The sequence below is a fragment of the Megalobrama amblycephala genome, linkage group LG17 (genome assembly GCF_018812025.1).
Source record: "Megalobrama amblycephala isolate DHTTF-2021 linkage group LG17, ASM1881202v1, whole genome shotgun sequence".
NCBI lineage: Eukaryota > Metazoa > Chordata > Actinopteri > Cypriniformes > Xenocyprididae > Megalobrama > Megalobrama amblycephala.
In genome coordinates, this window is record NC_063060.1 from 25,454,446 (window position 1) to 25,472,100 (window position 17,655).

The 17,655-nt window shown below is 35.3% G+C and overlaps 1 protein-coding gene across 2 annotated transcripts in view; it reads left to right on the forward strand.

Annotated features, from left to right (window-relative positions):
- The first annotated feature begins 268 nt into the window (after positions 1 to 268).
- Positions 269 to 17,655, forward strand: part of gpr158b (G protein-coupled receptor 158b) — a 61,903-nt gene continuing 44,516 nt past the window's right edge. For both annotated transcript variants that reach the window (XM_048164244.1, XM_048164245.1), the window contains exons 1-2: positions 269 to 1,522; positions 14,799 to 14,904. In XM_048164244.1, the coding sequence (XP_048020201.1) occupies positions 639 to 1,522; positions 14,799 to 14,904 (990 nt within the window). In that variant the 5' untranslated portion in view covers positions 269 to 638. The remainder of the gene's footprint in view (positions 1,523 to 14,798; positions 14,905 to 17,655) is intronic.

Here is a 17,655-nt window from a genome sequence, read left to right on the forward strand (position 1 = left end):
GAGGAAGTTGTTTTAATTAAAACTTATGAGGGCATATGAATTAAAAAAATGATGATGTGCATGGATAAATCATTTATAATAAATACTGCAATATTCCATAAAAAATGTCAATTTTGGTTACATGGTAACCTAATAATAATGTAACATATTAAATAATTCATCTTTAATATCAATAGAATTACGAGGGACAATAATGGTCAATGAATTCTTAATATGCCCATGAGAACATCCCGTACTTACATCCCTTGCCTCTCTTCACTCCACCCAAAGTGCACAGGATTGGCAGGAGCGATGGCCATACACAAGTCTCCAAAACAGTAACGAGGGAAACAGGCTTTTGGAAACAATCAGCCCCCCCGCCAGCTCCGAGCGAGCATTCGTTACTGATGGGAGTAGTGAACGCTACAGTAACCCACGGCAGATACGATTCTGTGGATATTTGCCACAGTCGGTTCTTAAATCTACACGCATGAGGCTTGACGCGTTAGATCCACAGAATGCCAGTTGATCTACAGATGTGGGTGGAGTGGTCGGTGTGTGTATTTGTCTGATTAAAGCATTAGAGTTGAGTAACTTTTGAGAATGCGCTTCTGTTTACGTTAAGCTGAGGAATGGGCGCACTTATGAAGTGAATATCAATGGAGAATGTTTACGGTCCTTGTTGGCGTCGAGGTATGGATGCATTCCTGCTCTACCTTCTTCTGCTAATGGGAATTGCGAAGGGATCAAATTATGGCTACGTGGAATGGTCTGAGAGCGACAAAGATCCTGAAATCAAGGCTAAATATCCAATTTACAGCACCGGGGAGACGATGCACCAGCAGCCGACCATCTCCAGCACCGAGCGAACGGAGGTGGCGCATAAGCTCGAGGAAGATCTGCCGCGGGTGGTCACCGCTTTCCTGCACACGGGGGACTCATCCACTTTGGAGCATGTCAGCTGTTCACGGCGGTACGAGCTGAGCAGTCTCCGCGGTGGAGTTCACGCCGCCTCGCACTCCTCCCTCCACGGCGTCCTCGACACCATGGCGCACGCTACCAACTTCTTAAACATGCTCCTGCAGTCCAACACCTCCAGGGAGCAGCATCTAAAGAGGGATATCCAGTGGTACCACGCGCTGGTGACGAGTATGTTGGAAGGGAATCCTAGAATCCACCGAGCGGTAGTCACATTTCACACGGAGTCTCCCGAGGCGCCTGGTCCGCAGGTGTTTCTTCAGGCGACCAGAGGCGAGGAGCGCATAGTGCTTCAAGATTTGTCCACCACCGCACGCCATCGCCTTAAAAACAGGACGTCTGAGTCCGACTGGTACAACGAGTTTCGGGACCGAAAGAGACCACAGCGGCTGACCAAAAGTCGAGGTTTTCCAGCAGCCCAGGGCGGATATTTTCTGGACAGAAGTCATGTCAAGTGGTCTGCGCCCTATCTAGAGTGCAAGCACGGCAGTTTTGTGCCGCACTGGCTTTTGACTCTCTCCGCAGGTTTCTATGGCTTGAAGAATAACACGGCGCCAGAGTTTAGGTAAGACGCTGTTAATTATGCTGGCTCGAGAAAGCCAGCATAGGCTAATATTCTTTGATTTAAACTTTATTATTATTATTATTATTAGGCATATTATTATTAATTATGAGACTAAAATTTCTGACTCCATAACTCCTCCTAGAGCTTGTGTCAGAGAATGTTCCAACTTAGTTTAATAAAAATGACGATAAAAACTCGGAAAAAATACATAGGCCTACATACATACATACATATATGTATACTTACATTGACAAATGTTCAAATTAGCAAAGCCTATCTAGTCTATCATCTACTTAGCCTACTAAACTATCTATCTATCTATCTATCTATCTATCTATCTATCTATCTATCTATCTATCTATCTATCTATCTATCTGTTAGATATGGCCGTCAAAACCTTCAGGCTTTCTCAAGCCAACATCAGAGTTTGTCTTGACAAACTTTTTTAACTGTAGCAGTTATACATCAACATAGATGGAACAATGAATTTGATTTTGTAACTCACAAAGTTTAACTTCATGTTTATGTAAGACAAGTCTTTAGTTTAAGCAAATAAATTACATTGTATATACTGTGCAATAACTTTGCTTATGTTTATTGCCTGGTAGATCAGTTGTTCACACTTGATATGAGTGTTTTTTATTCCAGTGAATATTTCTCGGAATTGGTTTATTAAGTCACTTTCTGTTGGTATGCAACTTTAAGCTTTGGCTACAAAATCTTCTAAACATTTCCCTAAGAAAATAAATAAATTATACTAGTGTTCACTGAATATGTGTTGACATATGTGTTGACACAAAACAATTTATTAAATATCAAAATTGTATTGGCCATATTGAAATTAATAAAACTGTATTCATTTATAAGATATAAAACACCTGCATGACCTGATGACAATATTATGATTTTTGAATATTAGTTTTAAAACAAGAATTCACAAAACATATTCTAATAAAAGAGGTTTTAAAATCATTTGAACAATTTACAGTTACTGATATATAACCATATCTTGTTACAAGTATTTGGACACTTAGGCCCTGGTATTAAGATGGGTTTTGGTCAATCGGATCACAAGACGAGGGAGACCCATACCCGTTTACACCTGGTGTTTTAGTCTGTCTCCTTTCTACCACTTCTCTCCTGATTTCTTTGAGGGGAGGGTCAATAGGCGGGTAAATGTTTGGGTTTTTTCAGAACTTTCGGTTTAATGGATGAAATATGCTCACGCAATTTACAGATGAATGTGAAAGGAGACCGTGCTGAATGCTGTTGAGTGCATGTTAGAAATCAGGAATGATGAGAGAACATTGTACTTGGTACATTTTTCATCTTCAAACCAAACTTAGGTTTTAGCCATCAAAGTTTAAATCAAGTCTGGCTAGCATGTTTAAAAAAGCAATCTGGTTGAATGTGTTTTTGACTACCTCCAGAAGCGGTCAAATGTGGACAATCTCAAAAGTTTTTAGTCCCCATTTCAAATCTGTATTTATCATTGTCAACTTGTGATTTGATTGACGAAAACACTTCTTAAAGGGTTTGTTCACCCAAAAATGAGTACTTACCCTTGTGTTGTTCCACACCCTTAAGACCTTCGTTCATCTTCAGAACACAAATTAAGATATTTTTGATTAAATCCAAGATTTTTTTTTCTATATCCCCCATAGAAAGTAATGTAATTACTCCCATTCAAGGTCCAGAAAGGTAGTAAAGACATCGTTAAAATAGTCCACGTGACTACAGTGTTTCAACTTTAATGTTATGAAGCGACGAGAATACTTTTTTACAGGGTATTTTTGTTTTGTTTTTGCGCACAAAAATATTCTCGTCACTTCATAATTAAGATTGAACCACTGTAGTCACACTGACTATTTTAACAATGTCTTTACTACTATTCTGGACCTTGAATGATGGTAATTACGTTGCTTTCTGTGGGGATAAAAAAAGCACCGACTATTTGCACTCAGTGAAAATAGCATTTTTTCTTAGAGATAGATGCTATTTACACTAAGTGACAATAGCAGCATTTTCTTAGCGATATGCTATTTACATTTGGTGAAAATAGCGACAGATTCTATTTATACCAGGTAAAAGTATAAATTATTTGCAATAAGTGTAAATTGTAATTAGATATTATCTATACTTTATATTGGCAGATACTATTTGCACCTCAGTATTTCTGTACAGGATTAACAGGATGCAATAATATCATAGAGTGTAAATGATTATATTTATTAAAATTATTAAATGGATGCTGCCTTATTGGGAGAATAAAAATCCTCCCTACACCTTCCCCTAACCCTACCCAATAAACACTTTTTATATTATTAAACACTCGTTCGCAGTTTATTTCCACTTTGAGAACATTATTTTAATTTTTATTGAAAATAAATGCGAAATTGGCAAAAGGTGGATTCAAACCCAGGTCGATCGCGTTAAAAGTCAGGTTTGCAGGCCTGCTGCACCACTGAAGATGTTGAATCCTGTGTATCTTTTTTTAAAACCTGAGTGTCCCAAACAGACAGATTAGGCAGAGCTAGTGTAAATAGCATTTGCCAACAAGGGACGCTGTTGCACTTAGTCTTGGATTTCATCAAAAATATCTTAATTTGTGTTCTGGCATGAACGAAGGTCTTGTGGGTGTGGAACGACACAAGGGTGAGTACTTAATGACAGAAATTTCATTTTTGGGTGAATTAACCCTTTAAGATTAGGTTTAAACAGGGTCATAGATAACAATAAAGTTAGCACAACAATAAACAATAAAGTTAGCACAAGCACACATTTTAAGCAGAACATTTCACAAAAACAAGTTCGTAAAGTTTTAAATGATAGAACAATAGATGTATTTTTCAAAATAAAAACAAGAAGTATTTGGACAATTTCAAAACATTAGTGGATCATATTCATAATTCATGTGGTTTTCACTGCTGGAATTCCTGTGAATTTGATGGGAACTGACTTCATACATCCATTAGAAACCACTGCGACTCCAGCTGGTTAAAAGTAATTGCAAAAATGGCTTGGCAGCATTTGTTTGAAGTTGCCACTTGCCTGATATTTTGTCATCTAATGCAAAGACATTCAGACATTTTCAAGTTTGACTTAGATGTCCAAATAATTTTTGGGACAACTGTATTATCATAGTGAGAATGACTCTTGGACACACATAAACACTGAATACAGACAGAATGCTTTGAGTTTTAATATGCAGATTGCACTGCTAGGTATCCCCCAGACACAGCATCAGGTCAGAAACCTGATCCAAGGAATTTCAAAATCAAAATCAATCAAACCATGAATAAATTACAAAAGTTGCAGACTGCAATGGTTATTTGAACCCCTTTTGAGCCAGTTGCATTTGAACTGTGCAGTGTGCACATGATATGATACTCGTGTGCTTCATAAATTTTTTATAATTTGTTGATATTGCAGAATGGTTTTCTGCCATGTGATCTATATGCAATGTAAAGTATCCAGTTAAATGATGTTGTAGTAAACGTATGTCAGCAAATCATATGACATATCAACTCAGGCGACTGAAGATAGTGGGTACTGCGTAGCCTTTAAGGAATCAATAAATATAGGAATAAAATTCTGTAATTTACCTTCATCTTCATGACACGTTCTTTCCGCACAGCAATGGGTGTCCATGTCCTTCAAAAAGCACTATACTATAAAATTCATCTATGACTTTTGTGCTGTATAGAGTAAATCATAATCAGTGTAGGCAATTCAATGTGTTGTGCTGTCTTAAAGCTATGTCTTGTCTAAGTTTCACAACACATATTTTCCAGTAATTTGTTGTAATTGAATAGATGTATAAAAAATAAAGCAAAACAACAGAACGCAAAAATAGTAGGGTGTGACGAGATCTCGTGTCACGACTAATATGTTACGAGATTTCTTGTCGAGGCGAAAAGTAGTCTCGTGATGTTGTCATGACAGAGTGGTTAGGATGATTAGGAAAGAATATGCCACCGCTACGTTTACATTATGCCTCCACTGCCGTTTTGCCTTGTATTTAATAAAAAAAAAAAAACATTTAATTCAGTTGGATAACTGTCGCCGCCGCTCCATATTTACAGAGTTACGCGCGATCGCGGAAGTGAAAGTAAACGCGAGCGCGCATTCAAACACGATTTCAATACCCCGCATTTTGAAAGCGGCTCCCTGATGAATACAGATATCTCTCAATATGAAAGCTATTTTAGGCTGGGCAGTGTAGTTGTAACCATCTCTTAGCTCTGTATCAAAGAAAAATTTGGTCTTATTTGCACTTTGAATATTGAGAGAGTACGATTATGGTTGCACTTATTGTAAGTGTTACCATAAAAAATGAATAACAGTTTTCTCTTAATCTTATTAAGCACAAACAGTAAGTTTTCATTTGTTAACATTAGTTAATGCACTGTGAACTATCATGAACTAACAATGAATGACTATTTTTATTAACTAACATAAACAAAGATTAATAAATAGCCTACTGTAGCAAATATATTGCTCATTGTTAATTGATGTTGGTTAATACAGTACATTAATGAGACCTTATTGTAAAGTGTTAACATTTTTATTTATACTGTTTTTATTTCTATGATCAGTTTGTGGAAAGGAGTTCAGTTAGGAGGTCAAAAGTTGTAGAAGCTCATAAATCATGTACAGTAAGGTTTGAAGAGACTGAAATCATACAGGAGAGAAGTCAGTCAGTTGAGTTAGTGGCAAAACCTTTTACAGTGCTTGAGTATTGTTGTCTTTTGCTGCTAATGATAATTCATACTCAGAAAGTAGAACTGAAATGACATTCATTATAAGATGATTAGTTAAAACATTTCAAATACACCTGCAGAATATTTTTTCTAGTCATGTATTTCGCCATTGAGGATTTCTTAAAAATAGTGTGTAAAAAAATCTCGTGAACTCAATCTCGAGTCTCGTCTCGTCTCGTGAGATGCCCGTCTCGTCACACCCCTAAAAAATAGCAAAGTATTCAATAAAAAGTTAATTATAGCAATAATCTGACAATAATTTGATCTCAAACCAATCAGTTAATTAAAAAAGTTATTATGACAGATCTATATTGTTGATCAAATGTGTTTTGAATGACAGATGTGTGACAAAGTTACTACAGTTTCAGGAAGCAGTCATGACTAGCTAGTTGATTTCTTCAACAATGTAGTTAAACAGTGAGTTACGTTGTTGTACAGGAATTGCACCCCAGGTTGGGAATAGCATGAAGGCGAGTAAATGATGACACAATTTTCATTTTTGGGTGAAGTACCTCTTTAATTTCCAGGCCATTGTGCAGTTTGGCTCCTTTTTTAGTTTCATTCCATTTGTTTCATTTGTTCACATTACATCACTTACAAAGACAATGAAGCCAAATAATCTTTCTCAAAGTGTTTTAATTGAAATCTGTGTAGCCTACATAGTCTTACAAGGTTAGTATTGTGTTTTTCATGATCTGTTGCATAAATTGGCATGATTCAGTGATGGATATTTCAGTGCCAGATATGTGGGGTTTATTACTGTCAATCAAACTGAAAATAAACCATTATTGACGAATATGTAATTGGGAATGATATTGAATACATTGCAAGGTGAACATGGCTACTCTTGCAACAAAATCTTATGCTGAGAATGTAGTGTAGCTAAAATGGACTTTGTCTTATTTTGTATGGATTGTAATCTACAATTAAATGCACTGTAAAATCAGTCAGCCATCAGGATTTTCAAACCTCTTCCATGAAATGAAAAAAAATCTAGTTAATTGGAGGTGTTTAAGGCTGGTGATGCTTTGTTATATGTAATAAATAGCTACAGTTGTCACTAAAATGCACAATCAATGTGTAAATTGTAAGCATATTGGTCTTACTTGGAGCTTTGTTACTTGCAGGTGTCATATCAAAGTAGATATTTATTTGCCATGGCATTTGAGTGTGAAATTCTATGATTAACTTTCTCATTTGTTTCTTGCAGTATGGTTAACATCAGTTATTTATTTTTATCCTTATGTAAGTTGTTTATAACAATGTCTTGATGATCAAAAGTTTAGAGTTTGGAAGAGGATTATGAACATTGTTAACATCCCTCAGCTGAGCCAGATAATTCTCACATTTCTCGGTGACTCTCTCTCTCCTGCTCATGCTCCATTTTCTTTGCCTAAAGATAAGAGAGAGTGCTGGCAGCTCAAGCTGTCTGCAGGTGTTTGTTTCACATCTCAGCTGACAGATGGCTTCTGCCTTGTGGGCCTTCACTGGATTTGAAAATGAAACGGGTAGAAATGAGCAGGGAGGAATGATTTGGGGGCTCAAGCAAATAACAATCAGTGTCATTCCCCAGCAGCTCTTGAAACCAAATGAAAAGAAAATCAAAGAGGAAAAGGTATATTTACTTGAACTCTCAGTCTTCTAATAAAATGGATTTCTTGAGTCAAAGCAATGGGAACATGATGTGTCCATAGTAATGAGACCTTTAACCCTTAAATGCATGACTGTTTCGCCAATCATTCTTACATATTTGGGTCTTTATCGACCCGGATCTATATCTAACACGGATGGATCTCTACCTGTCGCGATAATATAAAACTCCTCTGATATTAGAGTAACAATTACAGAAGAATAAAATAAAGCATATTTGTTACCTTTTGGAGCTTGAAAGGACTCAGTTTGAGCAGATGTTTTATGCCATCACCACTATCCTCGTCAGAGCTCATTTCCCAGTAAATTCAGCAAATAATAGGCTAGTTTTATGTTTGAGGTCACGAATATGAGCCCATTCGCGATCTCAAACGTATTCTCAAAACTATATAATTTTCAACATCTTCAAAATCAATATTTCAATCGCTAACAGCTTCACCAGATTCATCCTGTAACAGTTACAGTCATATTTAATTGCGTTCAGTACTTTCTCTGCAGTAAATCGCTGAGCCATTTCATGTTTTTCTTATTATTTCGTTTTCTGTCTGAATGAGTCGTCACTTCAGCATTGTGTATCAGACATTGCCACCTTGTGGAATAAAGGTGAATTGCACTTATTCTGTCATCTAAGATTCAATTATTGTTGTGCAGAAAAAATATACGTACACTCATACACACCTCGGGTCGTTAGTGACCCTATACAATTTTTACAAAAAATGTATACAAAAATAGGCATTCTTTTATAGTTTTATGATTTTTTTCTTGTTATATTCTTTATAATGAATTGATTGAGGAATACCAAGAAGGTTGATGTCTAACTTTAAAAAATGAACGAGGAGGAGGGTAGTGATTGACGTCCCGAGGTATGCATTTAAGGGTTAAAGGGTTTGTTCACCCAAAAATGAAATTCCTGTCATTCCACACCCGTAAAACCGTCGTTCATTTTCGGAACACAAATTAAGATATTTTTGATGAAATCCGAGAGGTTTATGATCCCCTATAGAAAGCAATGTAATTACCACATTCAAGGTCCAGAAAGGTAGTAAAGACATCGTTAAAATAGTCCATGTGACTACAGTGGTTCAACCTTAATGTTATGAAGCGACGAGAATACTTTTTGTGCGCAAAAACAAAACAAAAATAACAACTTCATTGAACAATTTCTTCTCTTCCCTGCCATTCTCCTATGCTGTTTACATTGTATAGATGGTGCAGCACTTCCGGGTTCTACGTCAGAACATTATTGGCCGGCTCCTGCATCAGCATCACACGCATGCGTCGTGTTGCTCACGTGAACAGCGTCGGCATTCTGACGTAGAACCTGGAAGTGCTGCACTGTGTCAAACGTAAACAGCGTACGAGACTGACAGGGAAGAGAAGAAATTGATGAATAAAGTCGTTATTTTTATTTTGTTTTCGGGCACAAAAAGTATTCTCGTCACTTCATAAAATTTAGGTTGAACCACTGTAGTCACATTAACTATTTTAACAATGTCTTTACTACCTTTCTTTACCTTGAATGATAAACAACGGTCTTACGTGTGCGGAACAACATGAGGGTGAGTAATTAATGACAGAAATTTCATTTTTGGTTGAACTAACCATTTAACATAACTTCAGTGTCAACTTAAAGTCAGTGTGAAACACAGTTTGAGAAGAGCAAGCACTGATAAATTATTCGCAATTACATCAGAAAATTAAATTAAAATGACATTAAAATCATAGAAAAAAAATACAATAATTTTTTTTTTTTTATATTATTTTAAATTATTTTAATTATTTAAAAGAATTATTCTTTTCTATTCTTTTTTTTTTTTTAAAGAAGTCTCTTACGCTCACCAGCGCTGCATTTAATTGATGAAAAATAATAAGCAATATTGTGAAATATTATTACAATTTAAAATAACTGTTATTATATATTTAAAATAATGTACACAACCATGTACATTATAATGTAATGTATATAATGTAACATTTTAATCTGGTCAAGGGTAGCACAAAAGTATAATGGATTGTGAATATTAAAAAATATTATAGTAATGTATAATAAATACTATAGTGTTTTTGAACAATACTATAGTAAAGTACTTAATTAATTTGTTGTGGTTATTCTATAGTTGCTGTGGTAATATAACAACTATAATAATACTTTCCCCCAATACTGTACTAAGTTCTTCTACAACTATAGGGTATATTATACTACACTACACTACAGTTTACTGTAGTAAAAACTAAAGTATACTACATTATTTATTACATTTTATCAGTTCACTATAGTTAATACTACAGTATGCTGTAGCATTCAATAACAAAGTGTTGTGAATACTATAATATTATACAGTATACAACAATTTACTATAGTATAGTTCAAAAACACTATAGTATTTATAGTCTAATGTAGTCTAATTAATATAATCTATAGCATTTAATTACTATAGTCAAGTCAAGTCACTTTTATATACAGTGGGTACGGAAAGTATTCAGACCCCCTTAAATTTTTCACTCTTTGTTATATTGCAGCCATTTGCTAAAATCATTTAAGTTCATTTTTTTCCTCATTAATGTACACACAGCACCCCATATTGACAGAAAAACACAGAATTGTTGACATTTTTGCAGATTTATTAAAAAAGAAAAACTGAAATATCACATGGTCCTAAGTATTCAGACCCTTTGCTCAGTATTTAGTAGAAGCACCCTTTTGATCTAATACAGCCATGAGTCTTTTTGGGAAAGATGCAACAAGTTTTTCACACCTGGATTTGGGGATCCTCTGTCATTCCTCCTTGCAGATCCTCTCCAGTTCTGTAAACATTGGTGGACAGCCATTTTTAGGTCTCTCCAGAGATGCTCAATTGGGTTTAAGTCAGGGCTCTGGCTGGGCCATTCAAGAACAGTCACCGAGTTGTTGTGAAGCCACTCCTTCGTTATTTTAGCTGTGCTTAGGGTCATTGTCTTGTTGGAAGGTAAACCTTCGGCCCAGTCTGAGGTCCTGAGCACTCTGGAGAAGGTTTTCATCCAGGATATCCCTGTACTTGGCCGCATTCATCTTTCCCTCGATTGCAACCAGTCGTCCTGTCCCTGCAGCTGAAAAACACCCCCACAGCATGATGCTGCCACCACCATGCTTCACTTTTGGGACTGTATTGGACAGGTGATGAGCAGTGCCTGGTTTTCTCCACACATACCGCTTAGAATTAAGGCCAGAAAGTTCTATCTTGGTCTCATCAGACCAGAGAATCTTATTTCTCACCATCTTGGTGTCCTTCAGGTGTTTTTTAGCAAACTCCATGCGGGCTTTCATGTGTCTTGCACTGAGGAGAGGCTTCCGTCGGGCCACTCTGCCATAAAGCCCCGACTGGTGGAGGGCTGCAGTGATGGTTGACTTTCTACAACTTTCTCCCATCTCCCGACTGCATCTCTGGAGCTCAGCCACAGTGATCTTTAGGTTCTTCTTTACCTCTCTCACCAAGGCTCTTCTCCCCCGATAGCTCAGTTTGGCCAGACGGCCAGCTCTAGGAAGGGTTCTGGTCATCCCAAACGTCTTCCATTTAAGGATTATGGAGGCCAGTGTGCTCTTAGGAACCTTAAGTGCAGCAGAAATCTTTTTGTAACCATGGCCAGATCTGTGCCTTGCCACAATTCTGTCTCTGAGCTCTTCAGGCAGGTCCTTTGACCTCATGACTCTCATTTGCTCTGACATGCACTGTGAGCTGTAAGGTCTTATATAGACAGGTGTGTGGCTTTCCTAATCAAGTCCAATCAGTATAATCAAACACAGCTGGACTCAAATGAAGGTGTAGAACCATCTCAAGGATGATCAGAAGAAATGGACAGCACCTGAGTTAAATATATGAGTGTCACAGCAAAGGGTCTGAATACTTAGGACCATGTGATATTTCAGTTTTTTTTTTTTTTTAATAAATCTGCAAAAATGTCAACAATTCTGTGTTTTTCTGTCAATATGGGGTGCTGTGTGTACATTAATGAGGAAAAAATGAACTTAAATGATTTTAGCAAATGGCTGCAATATAACAAAAATTTTAAAATTTAAGGGGGTCTGAATACTTTCTGTACCCTCTGTATATACTATAGTATTTTTTCATGTGGATAGTTTTTACTAAACCTTTTCAGTGAATACATTTATTCCCTTTATGTTACAGAAGACAGGTATGCTTTTTCATGTACATGAAATTTATGCATTTGGTAGATGCTTTTATCCAAAAAGCATATGTATTAGTTCATGCGTTTCCTGGGAATCAAACCTACTTTGGCGTTGTTAGCACCACACAGCAGAAATGTTTCCTACAGTCTCTCGTTGTGCGCCGCATACTCTTTAGGTCTAATCCGTCATGCTGTTGTCAGGCAGCGGATGGAAAGGAGAGGTTCGTTTACAGCAATGCATTGATTTCAGAGTTAGTTGAATTAGATGGTGGAGACTGATGTGGTTCTTCATTAACATCAACAGGGATATAAGTATGTTGGTTTTATGTTACAGTGTGCCTTAATAACAGACACTATAATCTTGGTGATACTGAAAAAGTAGCAAAGATTGTGAGAGAACATTGAGTAAGTATGAAACAGCATGGTCCACAGGTCTCAGATAACATGCCTTATGGAACAGTGAAAGAGAAGCCCCTCTAATGGACTACTATCTGGAGTAAAAGGCAACAACTCTTGTTTTCACATAATGAACCGGAGAGCTGCCTTTCCCTTTCTAGTTAGAAAGTGACTTACATCATACAACCAGCATCATTTGCAAATCAGATTGAATGTTCCCATGCAGAGGTGATAAAACACTTTTCTTTTTCCAGTCTGAGTGTCAGATTCTGTGTTCAGTCTAATGATGTCTCTTCTCATTCCTAGGGGAAGAACAATTGAAAAGCCCTTGCAAAGTAGCATCCAGTTCATAATGAGAGACCATGTTTTTTACCAATGAAAAGAAAAACTGCAGAAACTATTGGATGCATCAAGATTCCTTTTGTATCTATCAAACTCAGTTCTACATTTTTTCAAAGAAATTGCAGTAGTTTTGCTTCGTATGAGTAATATTTTCATATGAGCACATGCTTCTCATGTGGGTCAACTACAATACTTTGCAACCCAGATAAAAAAAAAAAAAGTGAGAAAAAGTTTACTTTTGTTTTTCTTTGAATAATTAAGTAGTTGAATAAATACTTTGAAAGAGTGACATGACATATTACAAGATTATTATGATTTCTATTTTATGAGTAAAATTTAATTGTCCCCACACAGCAGTTTTTACCGTTAATTATTAATAAATAAATGAATAAATTAATTAGTAAATATACTATATAAAATTTTGTAATTCACAATTTAAAAGTCTAAAATAATAATATACATAAAATGTATTAGCTTTTACCAAAAATACACTCTAAGCAGTATTTTAAACTTTAGATTAATAATCATATTAAAGAGTTAGTTCACCCAAAAATGAAAGATCTGTCATTAATAACTCACCCTCATGCCTTCAGAACACAAATTAAGATATTTTTGATGAAATCCGATGGCTCAGTGAGGCCTGCATTGACAGCAAGATAGTTTACACTTTCAATGCCCAAGGTAGTAAAAACATATTTAAAACAGTTCATGTGACTATAGTTCAACCTTAATGTTATGAAGCGACAAGAGTACTTTTTGCACACCAATAAAACAAAATAACGACTTTATTCAACAATATCTAGTGATGGGCGATTTCAAAATACTGCTTCATTAAGCTTCAAAGCTTTACGAATCTTTTGTTTCGGAGCGTGTATCAAACTGCTAAAGTATCGTGAAGCACTGAAATTCCGTCAATAATTTCCGACTTAATGAAGCCTCGTTTACTGAAATCACATGACTTTGGTAGTTTGATACACGCTCCAAAACAAAATATTCGTAAAGTTTCGATGCATCATGAAGTGGTGTTTTGAAATCACCCATCACTAGATATTGTTGAATAAAGTCGTTATTTTGGTTTTTTGGGGCACCAAAAGTATTCTCGTAGCTTAATATAAAATATCTTAATTTGTGTTCCAAAGATGAACGAAGGTCTTATGGGTGTGGAACGAAATGAGGGTGAGTAATTAATGACAGAATTTTCATTTTTGGGTGAACTAACCCTTTAAGTATTGATATTTGCATATTTATATTTGAATTGTTATTACACTTCATTTGTGCATATATTTGCATAATAATTTGTGTTCATCTATAGCTCTCTTTACACTGCAAAGTGTAATTTTTTATTATGTGATAATTTTTTATGCCGACTGAAATTAAAACAATTACTTAGGGCCACAGATTTACTAAACGGCAAATTAGCGTGAAACCGCAATCCCATAAAAGCGCAGATGGGAGTGCAAAGTTCTACTGGTGATCTATGGCATTGTACAAATTAAAGAACACAGACGTAGCTGTGTCAAGCACAAAATGACATGCTTTTTTTTTTTGGACATTAATTAATGCAGCAAATACCAGTAAATTGACTAGCACAAACCTTAGTAAATCACGTTACATGATTCATTTAAATACTCTCCCATAAATACTCCTCCCATAAATTTTGCATCTGATAGGAAGGAAGATTCCTACAAATTCACATACAATAAGTTCAGCTGCAAAAATAACTGTGCCTACGCCTTTTCATCCCTACTTTTTTACTGTGTATCTTTAGTAAATCATGACAGTGTTTTTTTTAATGCCAAAAGAGGGTTTTGAGCTGACACAAACTGTTAGTAAATGTGGCCCTTAAAATTTAAGTAATTTAACAAAATTCTAAAACTTTGATATTATACCATCGCTGTCTTTGCGACCACTGCTAACTCTGACCTTGGTGACTCTTTCTCTCTCTCTCTGTCCATCTGCAGAGGAGTTGTACGTGTAGATGTTAATCTACAGGATGTGGACATTGACCAGTGCTCCAGCAGTGGCTGGTTTGCAGGAACTCACCGCTGTAACTTGACGACTATGGAGGTGAGTGTGCAATCTCTTCACTAACAGAAGTGAGATGAGAATCTAAGCATCACAAAAACACTTAAAATGTTTGGCTCTGGACCCAGATTTACATTAGTCAGAAGTAAAGAATGAAATGAAACTTATTATTATTATCATTATCATTATCATTTATTAAGCCAATAATTCACAAACACTCAAAATGGTCAGCACAAATCTTATCAGTATAGTCTAGATCATATTTTGGTGCAGAAATGCAAGTGATTTGGAATTTATTTGTGCATTAAATCACAGAAATAAAATGACCTGTGTGTATTGTGTGCTGTGAGAATACAAAGCATTGTATAATATTCATTTGTGCATGTATTTGCATAATAATTTGTGCTCATCTATAGCTCTCTTTACACTGCAAAGTGTAATTTTTTTATTATTTGTTGATTTTTTATGCTGACTAAAATGAAGACAATTACTTAGCGCCACAGATTTACTAAACGCATGGATGCAATGTTTTTCCCTGCTGTCTGTGACCTTTTCAGAACACACCTGCATGTTTAAAGCTTTTTGTCTTCATATTGTCCCTGATGTAAAACTTTTCATTTTATCAGCATCAATTCTCCTTTCCAATTAATTGGACAGAGCGCAATGATATTTTTGTTTGCTCAAGTGGGATTGCGTTCATGGTTCACTTTCCTGCCAGATTGGTTCATTATCTTTGTTTGTATTTTAGATGAATTAAATGGGGGATTTATCACATCCTTGAATGGAGTCTATAGTAATCTGTGCTGGAAGTTGCTCTGCGAGAGCTAATTAGGCTATCCGAGCTGTTCTTCCTGGGTGCCAAGGAGAGTTTGGGCCGGCTTGGATGTTTCTGGAAGGTGCACTCGTACGCTAAATCACATCACTGCGTGGGTTTACGCATTATGTCACTGCACAAGTGCTGAACTACATGAAGTGGTGTGAAAAACACACAAACAAATGTTGAAGCAAGCATGGCGCTGTTCGCAAGGAGATTTCTTTTACAAAACAGCTGTGAATTTTTTTTTTTTTTAATTCCGCTTGTAACATATTGCCACACAATATGTAATATGGTATTAGTCTCATTTTCAAGCATACACAGAATAAAATGTAACAGAATCTTTTCTTTGAAGCATGATTTAAACCTACATGCATGGAACATTTAATGTTCAGAAGCTGTAGGGGTGGGAGGTATGAACAACACATTTTTTTATTATGGCATGTGTAATTTATTGTAATAGAATGTATCACAATGTTGTTGTTTTTTGCTGGGAAATTTACTGACAATATGATTTATATTTTAATAATCAAGTGAAAATGCACATCTTTGCATAATTTTCTAAATTAAAAACTTTACAAATGAAAGGCATTTCATTTGATTTTCAAACCTGGACACAAACCAAAAAATAAGATTATTCCTACCAAATAAATAGTAAAAACAATAAAATTAGCATTATGAAATTCTGATTGGATGAGCCACGTGAAGCTATTGAAAAGCAGACAAGATACGCACATCTGCTGGATCACTTAAATTCAGTTGAATGTTTCAGGTTGGATGTTGCTTAGCAACTTTATGTAAACTCTTTATGTTGTGCTGAACAACAAACCTTAAAGGGATAGTTCACCCAAAAATTAAAATTATGTCATCATTTACTCACCCTCATGTTGTTTCAAACCTGTAAAGAAATTTCTTCTGCTGAATGCAAAAGAAGATATTTCAAAGAATGTGGACCATTAACTGTTTGGTTACCTATATTCTTCAAAATATCTTCTTTTGTGTTCAGCAGAAGAAAGAAATTCATAAAGTTTTGGAATTTGTGGGTGAGTAAATGAATCAAAATTTTCATTCATTGGGTGAACTATCCCTTTCATTGGTTTGAGACATGTGCTGCTTTGTATTTTTCATTACTCAAGTTTCCTGTTTCACTTTCACACATAAAAATTGTATACAGTAGCTTGGTACACAAATAGGGTACATATTTAAAAAAAAATTTAACAAATGGTCAGAGAAAGGCATTTAAGTTTCAGAAAATGCTGATCTTCAATCTCATCTGATTTATTTTATTTTATAATAATAGTAAACACATTTCAATGATAAATTATTATTATTATTATTATTATTATTATTATTATTAAAAACAGAATAGGTAAAACATTTTGGTGGCCAATTTAACATAACGAATGTCATTTAGCCCTAGCTAGTTTTGTGACTAAATGGTTGTTTATAACACCTGATAAACTATGACAATATTGCAGTTTCAAAAAATCTGCACCATACATTGCAAAAGAAACACTTTTCATAGTGCAAATATTCATGTAGTGTTATCACAAATGTATTGTTCATGAGTTTTTAAGAATTTTGACACATTAAATAGTAATTTTTGATAGAAGTAAGATTTTAATATATGTAACTATAATTTAGATTATACAAAAATTATTGTTGGATTCAAGATTTTTGTCATAGGTTACATTTTTCTCTTTACTTATAATGAAGTAATGTGTAGTTAGTGAGATATATTCTAATCTGTTCAAGAAAAAAAGATAACTGGTATCGGATTGGCATCTGTATCGACAGATACACAAGATTGTGGTATTGAAGGTGGTATCAAGCCATCCCTACCTATATTACTAAAAAAAGTGACTGTTCATAATAGATAATAGGGTTTATTGTAACATGAAATATAAACAATTTAACCAAATAAAATTAAAAGTGTTGAAAATGTAAAAAAAAAAGGCTCAAAACATGATAAAATACAG